Below are 16,480 nucleotides of genomic sequence, written 5' to 3' on the forward strand. Positions count from 1 at the left end.
GCTCGCTAAACTTTTTTTTTTCTTCCCGGCCGCACATTCAATAGTACATAATTGCTGCCCCGAACGTCGCAAGCACGTCGATATAATGCAGATGCTCTAAACTCCGTCCAATATAAATGGCTTCATAAGACCGCCATTTTGTGCATTCCTGCTCCTTTCATTTTGTACGGAAAAATCCAACGAACATAAAAACAACTCGCTGAATCATATGCCGTGTTACGTAAATATTTCGACGAAGCGTTGTACATACTTTGAAATATGAGAAAATATTTCATTAAGATCGTACAATCTTAAAATCGAAATCATGTCCGAAAATTACAACTATAACCAGTTGTTTGTTAAATTGCGACATCATACGCACTGCGAATTTACTCGTACGGAAGCCACGACCGTACATTGTGGAAAATGTGCTTGGGCGTATCATCGCGAAATCTCGAGAGCCAAGTGGTGAAACCACACCGATAAACCTGAATGACAAATATCGCCCACTCACGTTCGATTCAACCCTCAAAATGCTACTGATATCGCGTGTGTAACAGTTTTTGAATTCCTGATAGTTGCTGTGCCAATATCTTTTTTTCCCCTCAACAATCCGATGTTACAGACATTCGTTATTAATAAATTTTGTTCGCTTGTACGCGATATTATTTTCCGACGTTATACCATACATGACCGCGTGTCATCTGAAGTTAGGATCTATATAACTCTAACGTTTATGTGTACGTATATAGAAATAAAATGAAATGCGATAAGATTTTAAGAGCGAAGTCGCACTACCGCGGGTCTGAGCTCGTAAATTTTCTTATGTCTTACCACCGGGTTGTATACGATACAAGCTGTATGTAGTCGGTTGCAGCGCAAGGTGCGGTAGCGATAGTTTGACGATACCCAAGGGGTTCGTATCAGTGGCCTGTGGCAGCATGCGATGCGGCTTATATGTCGTCGATTTATATTTATTATTGTATATAAGTATACGGCATACATGCCTTTGCTAGTCATTCGAAGAAAAGAAAAAAAAAAAACTCCAATAAAATTGATTACAATGGTACATATGAGGTGGTGCCGATGTGGCGCGATATCCCGTGTAATTTCGCTCTAATTGTAAGTTTTGCGGATGGTCTCACTTGATTTATCAAACGCGAAATTCAAAACGACCCTTGGTTCGCTCGTAGCCGCAACTACATACTGTATATGTGCACAGATATATGTACATTGGTACGTTTGTGTTTATACGTATGTACTGTACATAGAACGAATACGGCTGAACAACGCGAGGGGTGAAATATACGGAGGGATCGTGGTGGGCGGAAGATTCCAGGTTTTGAAACCATCGAGTTTGAGTATGGAGCTCAACGAAAGACACGGCCTTCGCCTTTCGTCGTATATATGTAATGACGTTATATGCGTCAAGACGTGACGTGACGATCGGCTAAAGTTGTATACGTGTTATATATATATATATATATATATATACGTTTATGTATCACATATATATATATTTTATCACAAGCCGAACTAGGGCAACGATGTTAATGTTGGTTATAAAGATTTCAGGCCGATTAACAGCACCGCACAATACAACTATAGAAATAGGTATACGCGATTAGTATGGCTTGACGTCTGCGTCGTACAAAAGAATTTACGCAACAGCAGCAGCACGAATTATTAACATTCATATTTCGGTCCTATGAATCTCATCATTTGTCACAATGCTACAACATGTTACGGGGTGCTCGTTCGACAAATCTACACCCCATTACCGCTGTTGCTGTGGTTAAATCAAATGTTCGAATACGAGATCGAATCCCATTGTTAAGAAATTTATTGCGGAAAAGCAACAGGGCCAAGTAACATTCGTGTTGTGCACGTGACGAGGGTTGACAAAAAGTATGAAGGTCGCCGCGCTGTTGCAGACTCTAATAAAACGACTCGAATCGATAATTACTCCCCTTTTTTGGATCCGGGTATCATAACTGTTAGATTTTCTTAAAATATCCAAAGTGAATCCCTTGTGCAGAGAAACAAAACAAAGTAAAACTTAGAAGGTTTAACTAAAGCTCAAGAGTCCGCCGGCAAAAAGAGAGAGATTCAAACAGTACTTTAGAGTGAAGAGCTTGTTGTATATAAGTGAGGTGGAGAAAGTCACGAGATCGTTTCGTCTCATCTGGGCTGTTGAGCAAAATTTAAGAACTCTGTAAATATACGATAATTATTTCTGTCGCCTCTTATCATTGTACGCAGTTGAGCAGGAGATGTTGAAGTATACACATAATTGGTTGTAAGATGATTATACTAGTTAAAGCTCGTCATCATTACGCGACAATGTACACGGCGATAGTACAGGGTATGAAGATGAGAAGTTCCAATGAATAACGAGAACTACTCAAAGTTCTCCAGTTCGCAAGTTTGGTCTTTGAATTAACGCTGTTGCGAAACCGTTACCTCGAAAATCTGCTTCGGTTACTTCAACTTCGTTGGATCATTCATCTCCGCATGTACTTTAACTCACGTATGATTTAACTATCTTCATTTCTCGAATGAATGAACAATCGACAGGTATACGTAATATTTTCGATTGTTCGAAAGAGTCCCACCATTTTGTTTTGGAGAATAAATCCCACGACCAGATATTTGATTATTCAAATCTGTCACTGATTCTTAGAGTAAATTTCATTCAAGTTTTCGACTGGCACGAAAAATCGGCGAGCAATTGTTCAAAAGAAATCCATCGTCCAAATGATTAGCTTATTAAACCAAGAAAAAACCTTCTGCATTTTGGAATTCGAAAGGAGTTATTTCTAGAAATTTCGAGTTTCAGGCTGGGAAAAGCTGCGGTATCAGAACCATAATTGTAACTCTTATCTGTTTCATCCTAAGCACGGAGCTTCCTCTCAACGGTTTCCGAAATCTCGCAGAATGCAATATGCGAAGACATGAATCTCAAATATTTTCTCGAATCGATGTCTACTCGAATTCTCTAATACGAAGCATACCACGGCGAGGGAGGGCATGCCACGTACTTATGGATTTCTCCGTTGTGATTGAACCTGTTACAAGAATGTCATAAACTTATTTATGGAAGGTCTCGCACGATTTCTCAGCCATAGAACTTCTCATAGAATTTGTAGGACGTGCTTCACTGATCGATATCACACGCAATAAGTAAAGCAGAAAATCTTTGACGACCTCGTAAGCCCTCGTCAACCACGTTGCTTACCCCAGCGTGCCTCATTTGTCAGCAAGTTCTTACTTTAATCTTCTATCTATATTTCCATTTTTTTTTTTTGTTTGATCTGGTAGCACCGCCATGCACCATTTTTCACATCGTTTCTCCAACGGTGAAACAGTGCACAGAAATATATACCGTATCACGATACTAATCGAGATTATATTTATAGAATTTTTAACGCGATGCGTTCCCATTCCGACAGTTACTTATCTCATGTAGTTCGTACTAAATTTTCTTGATTATTTGAACTACCCCAAGGAACAAAGGTGCCGTTGCTGCTGCTGCGTGTTGAAAGCATCGGACTGTATAGGGAATTTGATATTTGAAGACTCACGTTGCGTCTACAGGGTGTCCCATTTGAAATCAGGGGTTCGATTATCTCGGAAATGATTCGCTTATCATTCGTGGGCCGTTATTTTCATTTATCGATCGCGCTGTACTTCACGTGAGAAACTGATTTACCAATTTGGTGGTTTTTGTCTTGAGACTCAAGAAATTTGGCCTGAACTGTTTTTTTAAGAGTGACCAGTGGAACACCTCGTTGGCGTATGACATCTGCGTAACTGTATCAGCTGCAATTTTCTACGCATCAGATTCGATAACTTCGTCACCATGTTTTCGAACAGTCTTGTATATTTTTACGTTTATAAATACTTCACGTAGAAGCCAATCATTTTGCAATCTATTCAAAGAGGACCTAATTCTAGGATACATAATATAGTATGTTGGACATGACTAGATATACGTGGACACTGGTTCTGTTACCTGAGTTACCAGTCTGTGTAAATACCATGTAAGTGTAAATGTTAGTTTGTGGTTGATTTCACGCGCTTCGCTGCCTACATGCTACAACGATTTTTTCTTCCAACGTAAAAATTTCCCTATAACCCCTAGCAGAATTGATTTTTACACTATGCTAGTTCTAACAGATGCGATCGACTATGCTGATTAGATCGCGTGTCCCCTATCTACGCCCTCGTGGGTTCTTATCTAAATAAAAGTAAATTTCTGTCGAAAGATATACAGCGGTGCGGGTTTGGAACATCAATCGACACTCGAGGGACGTCGATACGCTGTCGTTTCAAGGGACTGTCGAGTTCTGCGGTTCAAATAAGCGACGTGATATAAGCTTCGATCAGACTCTCGTGTTATATAACTTCGGGATATCGTATGATGGAATTCTTTTCTTCTTTATTTATCTTTTCCCCGGGGGAAAAATAGGTCGAAATGAGGACGAGAATACGGAACCATAAGTATAAGGACAACGTGAGGACAAAAACAACATCAAATGAGAACTTTGAAAATCAGATGAAAATGAATTTTGGTCACGTATTAGCCGAGAAGGCAAGAAATAATTATGCGCGTTGAACAAGATCTTTGGACATAATCGAAAGTCACGAAATGAAAAATACAGCGGAAGTTAAATGACATATTGACGAGAGTGAAATCATTTGGTACCTGACTTCGCATTACCTTGGGTAGCTATATGAAATTGCAAAAAATACGCAGACGGAAATATAACTTGCAACGAATGGAATGAAAGTTTAACACGGCAGCAAATTTATTCGTATTATAACCGATAAGTTATTAAAATTACGAGGTAATAACTGTCGTTTTTCAATTTTGTGGAGCTAGATTTGATTCGAGTTTCGTAATACCCTCATTTGATGCTGACAATCTTTACCTAATTTCATTTGGTATTACACATAAAACGAAAAACTCCTCCGCAGCTCGTATAACTCCAAAAGATTTGGATTTCCATTTAAAGTTTTAAAGTTTTATCCCGTTTTCGTGTTTCAGGGTGATTGTGTTGGGAGTCCTATTGGGGGTCCTAGAATGGGATCGCACAGTGAGTTGCATCCTACTCCTGTGGGAATACTTTCTCGGATATTTGGCAATCCTCCTCGTCTCAATTCTCGTCGAGCTGTCGATCTGCGTCCTGGCTATGAGAGGCAGTATTCAGGACACCGCTCCGAGAGCTCCGATGCAGTATTTCCTCTATTTTCGGCTGTGTAAGTGTTCGTTTACGCGTCATTACTTCTCTTGTATTTATTCGCATTTTAACTTTTCACATTTCGCCCTTTATAGTATAACAGCTACACATGACTATACCTAGGTATATCCTGAAGACGGTTGATATACGAGTCGAGACTCGAATAGCTTTGAAGAACGTATCTCTTTGTGCACCTTTGTCGTTCGCAAACTGCACATTTCAGCGAAAGTAGACTTTGACAGCTTCGTAGAGTACCCGTTTAGCGAGCCTTTGGCAATTTTACATGTGCCTTGTCTATCGCATTATAATGTGGTAGGTATACGATAATGGGGGGTCCTCCACCGTCCGCCCAACAACGTGCCGGAATTTTCATGAGATGATTAAATTGGGTGTGCTTCAGAATGGACTGAAAAATTTAAATGCAACTAAAAACTTCAAACATACGCCATTGGTATCTACGAGGGTGTTATAATCGCACGATCGTATATATGGATCATAATTTGGGAGCCGCTCGATTTCCATGCCATCTGTTATACCTATTTACGTATACATATGTATGGTATATATACGTACTGTCGATCCATGGGATTTAGTTTGTTTTATCACCCCTGCAAAGTTATAATGAAAAGCTTTACGGTTGAGTCTTGGCCACTTTGGCGCAGCAGTTTTCCTGATTTCCCCGAAGAAACGAGGGACGAATATTAATAAGAGAGTTAGCGCGCGGACTCTCTGGGAGGTCCCTGTGCGCTATATGTATATATTTCCCCTTTCAGCTGTAGCCCATCTCACAGTCCTTATTGTGCCACTCCTTAAAAGTCCTTGCAAGTCCTCACCGATCTTCGCCCCTGTAAGTGACCTCGTTGGGGGAGGAATTCCCCGCAAGGGTCGTCACCGGTTGCCAAGCACCCGGAATCATTGTCCCTCCTGCTCTCGTACCCGTGCAGGACAATGGATCCCTGTGTCTCGACACGTTTTAAATGAATGGCCGGCCGCCCAGTTTTCAGATACAATTCGCTCGGCAGCGACGAACCCAACTACAAAGGAGTTGGGGCTGCGCCTGGATCGCAGCTTTACTAATTATCTGTTCCATTGATTCGCCGGTATATCGACTTATCTTCGCACACGTGATTAAACACTCCTCTAAAACGCGTGCTCCCACGAATTCGCGACGTAGCTGAAAGAATAACATCTCTCCATTACCTTCGATAAAATTAGCGGAAGTAAAGCTGACGAAATCAGCAAGTGCTACGTCAAAAAAAAAAAAAGAAATTCTTCCGGAGGAAGTGAGAAGTATGAAGTCTCTTAAGCACAGACACGGTATACCCGTTCGTACGGCTACGGCAACTTCAAGTTGCTGCTGTAATCCCCTTATGTTGGGTAAGACGTATTACTCGGACCCTAGGAAGGGTCCAGCCATGCCTCCATGTCTGAGCACGATATGGGCGATAACTCCGTTTAGAAGGAACGTGAAATTACGGAGTGCATGAAAAATTTGTGCATTTTGCCACGCGAGCAGCCGCTATAGATCGAGTGGTTGATGCGTCGTATAACTCGTAATGCAAACTTCATCTCTCAACCAGGTCAGCTTCAATTGCATTTCACTGTTGATTACAGCCGTTAATCGATGTTCGGCACAGATTCAAATCAGCGCAAATTTGGTAATAAAGGAAATCGGTGAGTGAGTTGGACATACATTAGTCCAGATGGGAATTAACGAACCAGGGGCCGGATGTCGAGTGAGTAAGGAAATGACGTGAGTCCGGAGAGAGAGAGAAAATTTATTGGAAAGAGAGGGTGAATTTTCTACTCTATTTGATTCGGAAATAATATATTCATCGAATTGAACTTGATGAAGTTACTTCGAGAGAAAAAAAAAAATTGTATCGCTAGGATTTTTCTCCTTCTAAACCCCACGATCCTTGTAGGAAACAATTTATCGTCATGCTACCTATAATTTTCTGGATATCGCGCTGTTTCGATTAAAACCAGCCTCCCCGTACACTGTGGGTTGCGACGCAGACTCAATCAGACGGAACAGAATATGAGCTTCTCGTAATTTTCACATTTTCTTTCCACCTCCTCGCACCTATTGTTATTTCTCACAAATTTTTTGCCATACCCGCAATTTTTCGGTGATCGTTGATTTTTTGAAACGTGGGTAATCGATCTCTTTCTGAATCATCAAAGGTTATTTGAAATCCACATAAAAAAAATTAAAAAAACAAAAAGTAAAATTGCAACATCAATCCTTTGTTTAAATTTGCTCGCTAGTTTAACGCGGAAAGCAGATATCGTTACGAAAATAGCTGTTTCTCGAACCCAGTTTCTTTATGCTTTCTAGCTATTGCTAAGGGAGAGGGAGTGCAGAAGGGTGGATTGCGTTGTCGAATACCTTTCCCAAGAGTCCCTCTGAGCTGAAAACCTCGTTCACCGTTCTCAAGGTCACGTGAAAGACTAGAGGCTCTGAAATTTACTGGGAAGCCCGTATTCCCACGGGGTTTCTGAACCGTGATAGATCCTCACGTTGCAAAAGGCGCTGAAATCGATTTATCGGGTATTGGCATTTTACCTCGAACTACTGGGCTTTCATAGAATACCGACTACCTTCTTCTCTCGGAAACAATAAAAAGAGAAAACAGAAGGCTCGACATAAAGGAAACAACGTTCTGGGTTCGACGGTCTTCCAGAACGTCCCTATATAGATGGTAACGTCCAGTTCCCAAATCGCTTTTGTGCTAATTCATGACACGTGAAACCGAACGATATTGTCTTTCCGTTCACGTATTTCTGATCGACCGCTGGTTCGAACCTGTAACCTTTTTTTCTTCCTTCTACTGCTACTTTCTCTTATTCCCTCTAATTCTTCTCATTGCTACCACTTTTTGGCAGTTTGCCCCCTTTACTCGCACGGCCAGACTATAGTCTTGTTGAAAGTCTGCAAACTCGACTCCGAACTCTATACGCTCTTGATCAGAACCCCCCGGACTTCCGTGAAAAAAGAATGAAGAAAAATAGTTTGAAGTTGAATCGGGCCCTTTCTGCTCTTCATTATTTCCAAACAGTGAGCCCTATAATTCAGCACCACTAACCCAACCGACCTATTGAAACGTGGGGAAACCTTTCTTGATTAAAACGTCCCTGGATTTACCGAAGAGAATACCAAATAATGCCAGATAATAGTATACGAACGGTTGTGGGGGTGAAGGGGGGGAAGTCTATTTCCTAGACTATGCGGGGACGATTACAGTGACACCCATGTGCCATGGATTAAATCTGCGACGGCGCTATTGTTTGATGTAACAATCTCTTTATACCCATACCACATCATGTTTAGCCGACAAAGACGTATAGATTTTCTTATCCTTTAACAATTACGGTGACGCCAACAAGAGAAAACAGTTGAGACAAAATATGGAAGACATGAAAGTTCAATAAAATATCCCATTACAATTACCGTATTGTTCCTGTGTTTTAACAATTGATAATTTCTCTTCGAGAAAAGGACTTTGGCCACAACTGATTTGTGATATTCGGGTATGCTGATTCGTATTTATATCACCTATTCCTCATTATTTCTTGTATTTCTATTACACTTGTGTCGAACACGTTGATATTCTAATTTTCAATATCAATCATCCCGTTGTAAATTTTATGGCAAACAGGACGAATTTGATGAAAAATTCGTCCAACATGAATTCGACTTGTTTTCGTTGGGTTCCTAAAATATTCTTTGAACCTGGCCTTAGAAATGAGTCTTGACTTAGACTTGGGTTCGACTTACGTAGAAAGCTAATTAATTAGTATGTTTAATGAATAAAGCTTTTATTTTTAAACTCGTTCCTTCAAACAGCTATACAACACACAAGTTGCAGTGCTACCTCGGATTTCCAATAATAGCAGACTCTTTTTTTCTTCTATCATTATTGCAGTTGTTATGGTCGTGGAGATGGGGTGGCTTTGCGCAGGGATCGCGTGGCTCGTCATACACTACAAAACGTGTCCAGTTGATCAAGCGAAAGATTTTATCTTGGGTGAGTTGTCGTAATTACTGGGTGCACTCGAAATATAATTAAAAAAAAAAGAAAAAAAAAAAGAAAACGAAGTGGTAAAAAACATTCGCTCATCCGACACGAATAACACCCTTCGGCGTAATCGCGTATTATTAGATTACTGCAATCTTATCGTTGCCATGGCGCGAACGCTACCGAGTGGTGATTTTGTACGTGCAGTTATGATTGAATGGATTTAATGATCAGGACTCGTGATATCGAACTGGTGCGTGTTGGCCTCGGTCTTGGTCACGGTATGGTGCACGTTCGACGCCGCCGGCAGATCCTGGGTAAAGATGAAAAAATATCAGAGGAGTATGCGTGAAGCGGAATCACGAGGGGGTGGAAGATTACACTACAAGCGCAGTGGGAGCAGAAACAGAAACTGGAGACAACGGTATTATACATACAACGCGATTATATTCATTATTTCGACTGGATTTATGCCCCTCTTTATTCGAATATCAGGGAATGGTGATTTTTCTTTTTTTTTTCCTCGCACAGAAAAGTGATACGCGCTTATCAGGATAGCTGGGACAACAGATGTAGACTGTTATTCTGTTGCATGGGAAACTCCGACAGAAACAGGGTGAGTCGATAACATCCCACGGTGTTTGATGATCGTTTTCATTGAATTGTGAATTGAGACGATGTTAATCCTTTACGCAGAATTCATTCGCCGATATTGCGAGACTCCTGAGTGATTTCTTCCGAGATTTGGATGTCGTTCCATCGGATGTTGTTGCTGGTTTGGTTCTGCTACGTAAATTTCAGAAAATTGAGAGAGAGTTGATAGTTAAACAGAGAAAAAATGACACTTACGAATTTCTCTCCGGCGTACCGGTTACGCCAAGGACAAAGTTTTTATCTTTGACAGAAGACGGTGATCTTGGTCACTTTCAGTCCGCAATTCATTACATGCATTTTGCCCTCGCCGCCTACGGTTGGCCAATGTTTCTTATTACCCATTCCACCGGATTATGTCAACTCTGCACTAGGTAAGACAACATCTTATTTCTTATCGCCTCATGATTGTTCGCATGTCAAGATACGACCAAAGATCGTAACCGCTCCGACTCGTTAAATGTTCACGGGGACGATATGGCTTCCGTTAATTTGAAAATTCCTTCAGGATTTCAAACGTGCCCGAGGTCTTAATTTGAATGAAGCAATTTGTTACGCTCGCTTACTACTTTTTTTCAAGCATATACAGGCCGAGGCATTTATCTTGAGATACCTGAATATATCGCCAGCTAGACGTTTTTCGAAAAAATCGTTTATACAGAAGATATTCGGCTCCAAGGGGTAAATGTAACAGCGTTACTTATTTTCAATTTGGTGGATGGATTCAAGTCTATTCGAAGGTCAACGTCGGTTTTTCAAATGGATCTCCATATTTCTTTCATCATTCTGATGGTCTGCAAAAGAAAACAAACAACTTTTGTTCGAAGAATTTTTTTGTTGGGCCTATACTTTTCCAGATATTTATTTCCGAATTCTCCTGAAATTACACAGGAAAAACGTCTAGCTGGCGAGATATTCAGGTGTCTCAAAATGAATGCTTCACCATGAATACTCCTGTGTCAGGTCAAGAACATTAAGTCCTGCCTCCTTTAGTTTAAGGAGAAATAGTATCGTCGTAGAGTACTCGTGTTCAATTTCAAAGGTGGGCTGTATATCACAACCTATACGGAGGTACTACTGGCAGGCTTTTTCATCAATATCCATTCTAAGGACTCACGGACGTAGTGGGCTCGACTCTGAATTATACTTTAAAACACTAACGGTACACACTTTTGATACTTTACGAAAGAGAATGGTCGAACGGTATCGAGATCCCGACAGAATATTATTCACTTTTTAATTATGTACTCGACTTCTACAGTTTCCATTAGATTTGGCAATCTCCGTCATCGACCTTAAAAAAAAAAAATTCTGTAAAAAGCATAGAATATGCCAACGTGTCAGGAATTTCGTGAACATTTATCAAATCGGATTATGCGGTACAAGAAGCATAATATCGATAAATTATACGAATCTATACTATAATATCTTGTTCAGGCTGAGGTGCGGCTGTTTTCCTTGTGGATCACACGAGGACGAGGCGACAGTTGTCGACGACAATTGTTGTCAATGCAATTATGCAGCACTTCGTCGTATGGTGGAAGTTGGGGAGATGGAAGTTATCTACGCGACTTACCACGTTGACATTGGCGAGACCCCGTTCTTCGTCGCTTTAGATTATACGAGAAAAAAGGTAAAATTCAGATGTGCACGCTCGGAGGTGTTCCGATTTGTTCACGATATTTTCTATCCCATTGATGGTATCAGATTGTCTCATTCTTTTTCCGTCCATATTTCTTTACTGTCTGATTTTTTGACAGGTGGTTGTCAGTATACGTGGTACTCTTAGCATGAAAGACGTGATGACTGACTTGAACGCCGAGGCAGAAGTCTTGCCGTTATCACCGCCGAGGGACGACTGGCATGGCCACAAAGGAATGGTTCAGGCAGCCGAATATATACGTAAAAAATTACACCAGGAAGGAATTATTACCAGAGCACTGGCGAAAGTTAGTTTGTTAAACTCATTTCCACCGTCTATTATACCTGGATACATCTTTTGAGCAGAAAATGTCAGTTCCATTGGTATATTATTCAATGACGGGTTTTCAGTCTTGAAAAAAATGTCATCCCGTATAAAAATAGCACGAATGAAAGTGACGTCGAAAAATAAAATTTGAGGGACGTAATTTTAACGATACGAAAAAAAAAATAATGAAATTGCTTCCAAGCCGTACTTGATTTATCTCGAAGAGAACTGGGCTGTTAGGTGATAAAACGAGTCGTTGAAATGAGAAGATAAAATTTCTGAATTTTCATCAATAATTGACCAGGGAATTTCATTTTTTTTTTTTCTCTCCTCCTCTTCTATTTATTTCAAGTAACTGAAAAATGCGAGTTATTGACACCCGTTCACCGTTATACGATCTTCCTCAGGATCCTGCTAGAGGAACGCATCAGTTCGGTTTGACATTGGTCGGACATTCATTGGGTGCTGGCACCGCGGCGATTCTTGCGATTTTATTGAGACAAGAATATCCGGATCTTGTGTGCTTTTCCTTCGCTCCACCCGGGGGTCTTCTTAGTATGCCTGCTCAGCAGTATACCCAGGAGTTTATCACCTCCGTCGTAGTCGGCAAAGATGTCGTTCCCAGAATAGGATTAAGACAAATGGAGAGTCTCCGCGCCGACCTCATGAACGCCATTAAGAGGAGTGTCGACCCGAAGGTATGTAGATTTTATTTCTACTTCGCCAGTACTTTTTTCAGCGCATCATCCGGAATCGCGTATCACCCACGAAGATTTTTATCACGTAGATTCGTGGCCGTGCGGTAAAAAAGCTCAGATGTATTACTATGGAGTAGGATCCAGATCAGAAGCCACAAAAGTTGACCGACCCTATTTTCGGGCGCATTTATAAAATGTTTCAGTGGAAAACTATCGCATGTTCGGTAATGTGCTGCGGATGTGGTTCGACGCCAACTTCGGCGGCAAATTTAGAAGCTGGCGGATGCATCAGCGAGTATCAAAGGGATAAGGATCAGGCTCGTTCGGAGGCTGCCATTCCGAGCGGTTCCAGGATACCGTTGACTTTACACGGGCCTTTGTATCCTCCTGGAAGAATCATTCACGTTGTTCGTCATCACCCGAACAAAAGCGAGTGAGTGCACCTTTGTAGAAGTTACTCAAGTTCATGTACTAAGATTTATTGAAACTCAAACTTGACTCGGAAAACCTCGTTCCCTGGGATCGCAATACATCTATCCGTAGTAAACACATATAGAAACCAGTTTTCTCACTGTGTGCTTCAAAAGTTTGAATTGAAAATTTCTCCGTTTCAATTGAGAGAGGAAAGGAACTTCTTTCATTCTACGAACTCGAGATAACGCCCGGCTCTCGATCGTTTCTTAGGCATGTAGATTCTTACAACATCTTGATTCTATTGAAATAAACGTCAGAGGACGTGGTGCCAAGTCGAGTAGATCAACAATTATTTCTACAGCCATAATATCGTACGCCGCACTATACATATACACACTTGCTCACGCAAACGAATCACCTGATTAACATTACACATTTTCGTTTATAGGCAAAAATATGAGTCCCGTTGGAGGTATGTTTATTGAAAATGAATTATTATACTATTCCAGGAATAAATTTCTAGGTATTGCATCTTGGGGATGCTCGCAGCATGGGTCTTAATATTGTTAGTTAAATTCGTTATTCTACCTTCACAATCATCTATATGGCCTACCTTCAATCTACACCCCATGCATTACTATATCTTCACGCCTTTAAGGCAATATCTATGCGCTTTCCAAGGGATTTGATTAGACCGAATCTCGACATATGCGAATTAGAAGTAATCTTAGAATCTGTTAGAAATTTTTCCTACTTGCTTACTCCTCAAGAGGTGTCTCTCTTCCTGAAAAACGAATTTATACATCACGTATACTTGAATAGTAATTTAGTTGATGAATTCACAAATGCATGTACGGGAAAGTTGTGAGTCCGTAATAATCGTATGAGTATCGTCTATCGTCGATCACCTGTGAAAGTAGGGTAAAATTTGCATCATTGTATCTGGTATATTTAGTACCTTATTGCAGTGATCGTCGGGCTCCTTATTCTCTATTTCGATCTTTCTGCATAAAATATTTTTGTCACAATCTTTTTGTGTAATCTGAGATCCCCTGTGACAGACTGACTAACTTCACGTTCCGGTTTCCGGTTATTTTTCTATATTACAGGCAGGTCCTGCGAAAGCGAGAGCCCGTTTATCAAGCCCTCTGGGCAAGTCCTTCTGATTTTGACGAGGTCCTTATCAGTCCAGTTATGATACAGGATCATATGCCGGACACGATGCTCAACGCCTTGAATAAGGTAAGCCCACATCAGAGTTACGCTTTGGTCGTAACCGGGCAGCCAAGCCGGAGAAAACAAACCCCAGTGAGTCGGAGTCCCTCGGTAAAACCAGGATTATACGAGCCTCTAAAGGATACAATTGACGTGCCGGAAATCGCGCAAAAAGTTATCCACACTGACGCATCACCGGCTCCCTTCCACATCCCTGGGGATAGCCCATTTTTTTGCGAAACGGAATACGCGCAACGGGAGGAAAGGTCCCGGATTGACGTGCCGGATGCTTCGGGTCACAACCGTATATCGATAATTGCAGATGTGGAGATCGTTTAAATCACAATTGCGTAAAATATCAAGTTCCTCGGCGTTAGTACTTAATACATTTTAATAACGGAGAGTTTCTCGCTCATTATCTTTCTCCATCTCTATTTCCTTAAACCTCGACTCATGATAATATCAGTCGTATTTAATTTGTTTTATCATTCTCAGTAAGATTTTGGTCGCGAAAATTGAAGCTTCTGTGATAGAAGAGCGAATCGTGAAGAGTTTCGCGTTACTCCGTTGGTGCTGCGAAACCTATTCCGGGGGTGAAACTAACCACGCGAAGTGGTATAATGACGCCATAGTTGTGCTTTGCCGTCTCCTCGACTGGTCGTAAATCATAACGTTGGACAACTCGGGAAATTATAGTTCCTAACAGATTCTTCTCATCTGTATCTCAGGGCACAACTACGGAATTGAAAAAAAAAAAAAATCAATTCGATTCTTCATTTTGTATTCCGTTTTACGATCGAAGAACTCGCGTGTTTACCTGTTATGACGAATAATAATCATTTGCAATATGGAACCCAATAAGATTCCAGTGCCGTGAACGATTATAGTTTCGGTATACCAGTATAATTTTATTGGTATGATAAAATAACGATGTCCGTATTGGCAGAACCTGTACTGCAGGAATTCCAATATATCATAAACCAATACCTTTTACATTATGGTGAGATATGAATTATGAAATTAGTATTATAAAATTGCTCTCATCGAATTCGCCCTCATAAAGTCACATAGCACAAATGTACGCAATAACGCAGAGCTTTAATAATTTGGAGTTGTTTTAAATTTGGTTTACACCGGTATCATTGTTACAATTATTGTTATCATTAACACTTATTACACTGTTGCTTTTCCTACCACTATCATCAGTCCTATAATCATAGAATCACATTTTCAAATACTATTACAACTTTAGCTATCGCCATTGCCATTGCTGAATTTTTCTGTTGCATAATAATGTAGTGTCATGCAATTACTACCGTCATAGGTAAAATGGTTGTCATCATTATCAGCATCATCATCATCATTATTATTATTATCGTCATTATTATTATTATTATTATTACTATTATTACTATCGTGATCATCTACCTGACGACCAGGGTATAAATGTAAATTTTTTCCGTAGTGTGTCAATATGCGGACCAATTGATTTTCACGGGCATTTAAAATCTAAACACTGCATGGTTATCTGACGGTATATTCAGATTTAATTTTTCATGTTTCGAACAATGCGACGTCAATGCAGAAGTCAATTTGTGTTATAAGTTTGGTAGAGCGTTAAGTGTACCTAGATATGTATTGTCCACGTAGATAAATTACACTGCTATTTTAGTTGATTCACGTTTTGAGTAATATCTATACTATATTATGTGAACCTTCTTCCGGTTTAGTTAATTTCAAACTATGTATCATTATACCTAATGTACATCACAGGTATATAATATATTTTATATTTGTAACTTAACAATATTATTTGACCTCGTTAATAAATTTGTACGATTAATTTTTATTTGTAATGTATGCCGGTGTGTTCTTAATATACATTTTTATAGATTATCTGCACTGTTTATTTATTTATCATTTTTATAATGTCCTTGTAGGGCAGTTTCCTTCAGAACTAACTTCACACGATGACTTATCGATGACCCATACATTCTTTTCACTTTTAACACTTGGTGAGGCAAATTACTCTGCAAATGTAGGTATATTGGCCGATTCACTGCTCCTTTTCTCTTTGGTTTTTCTTCACGTAATTGCGTAACACCACGAAATAATTTTTGTACCGCAAAGAATGAGCATGCGCAAAAATAAAAGTCTCGCAGTTGTTGGTTGATGTAGTTAATCGAGGTCGATCAGATTGTTCGCTTAATTTATTCATTTTTCCAATACCTTATTTTGCGTTTTTCGCGGCATACTAACTCGACTCTATTTGAAATTTTGAACCCATAG

The 16,480-nt window shown here is 40.1% G+C and overlaps 1 protein-coding gene and 2 long non-coding RNA genes across 15 annotated transcripts in view; 1 reads left to right on the forward strand and 2 right to left on the reverse strand.

Moving 5' to 3' along the window:
* The window catches only part of LOC105691377 (diacylglycerol lipase-alpha), a 44,102-nt gene that overhangs the window by 22,526 nt on the left and 5,096 nt on the right, over positions 1-16,480 (forward strand). For 11 of the 13 annotated variants that reach the window (XM_012409799.3, XM_012409796.3, XM_012409797.3 and 8 more), the window contains exons 3-13: positions 5,030-5,241; positions 9,152-9,253; positions 9,479-9,668; positions 9,776-9,860; positions 9,941-10,269; positions 11,333-11,528; positions 11,656-11,844; positions 12,272-12,562; positions 12,766-12,995; positions 13,425-13,448; positions 14,086-14,218. In XM_012409799.3, coding sequence (XP_012265222.2) covers positions 5,030-5,241; positions 9,152-9,253; positions 9,479-9,668; positions 9,776-9,860; positions 9,941-10,269; positions 11,333-11,528; positions 11,656-11,844; positions 12,272-12,562; positions 12,766-12,995; positions 13,425-13,448; positions 14,086-14,218 — 1,981 coding nt within the window. Of the gene's footprint in view, positions 1-5,029; positions 5,242-7,565; positions 7,928-9,151; positions 9,254-9,478; positions 9,669-9,775; positions 9,861-9,940; positions 10,270-11,332; positions 11,529-11,655; positions 11,845-12,271; positions 12,563-12,765; positions 12,996-13,424; positions 13,449-14,085; positions 14,219-16,480 lie in introns of those variants that run through there. The other 2 variants (XM_048658865.1, XM_048658853.1) reach the window with 2 other exon arrangements.
* Positions 9,694-10,235, reverse strand: LOC125501836. Its single transcript, XR_007279581.1, has 2 exons — positions 10,094-10,235; positions 9,694-10,030 (listed from the first exon to the last, which is right to left on the reverse strand). It is a non-coding gene; the product is annotated as an uncharacterized LOC125501836 (long non-coding RNA).
* On the reverse strand, positions 10,654-11,220 carry LOC125501838. Its single transcript, XR_007279584.1, has 2 exons — positions 11,066-11,220; positions 10,654-10,689 (listed from the first exon to the last, which is right to left on the reverse strand). It is a non-coding gene; the product is annotated as an uncharacterized LOC125501838 (long non-coding RNA).

This window comes from Athalia rosae, chromosome 1, assembly GCF_917208135.1.
Source record: "Athalia rosae chromosome 1, iyAthRosa1.1, whole genome shotgun sequence".
NCBI classification, from domain to species: Eukaryota; Metazoa; Arthropoda; class Insecta; order Hymenoptera; family Athaliidae; genus Athalia; species Athalia rosae.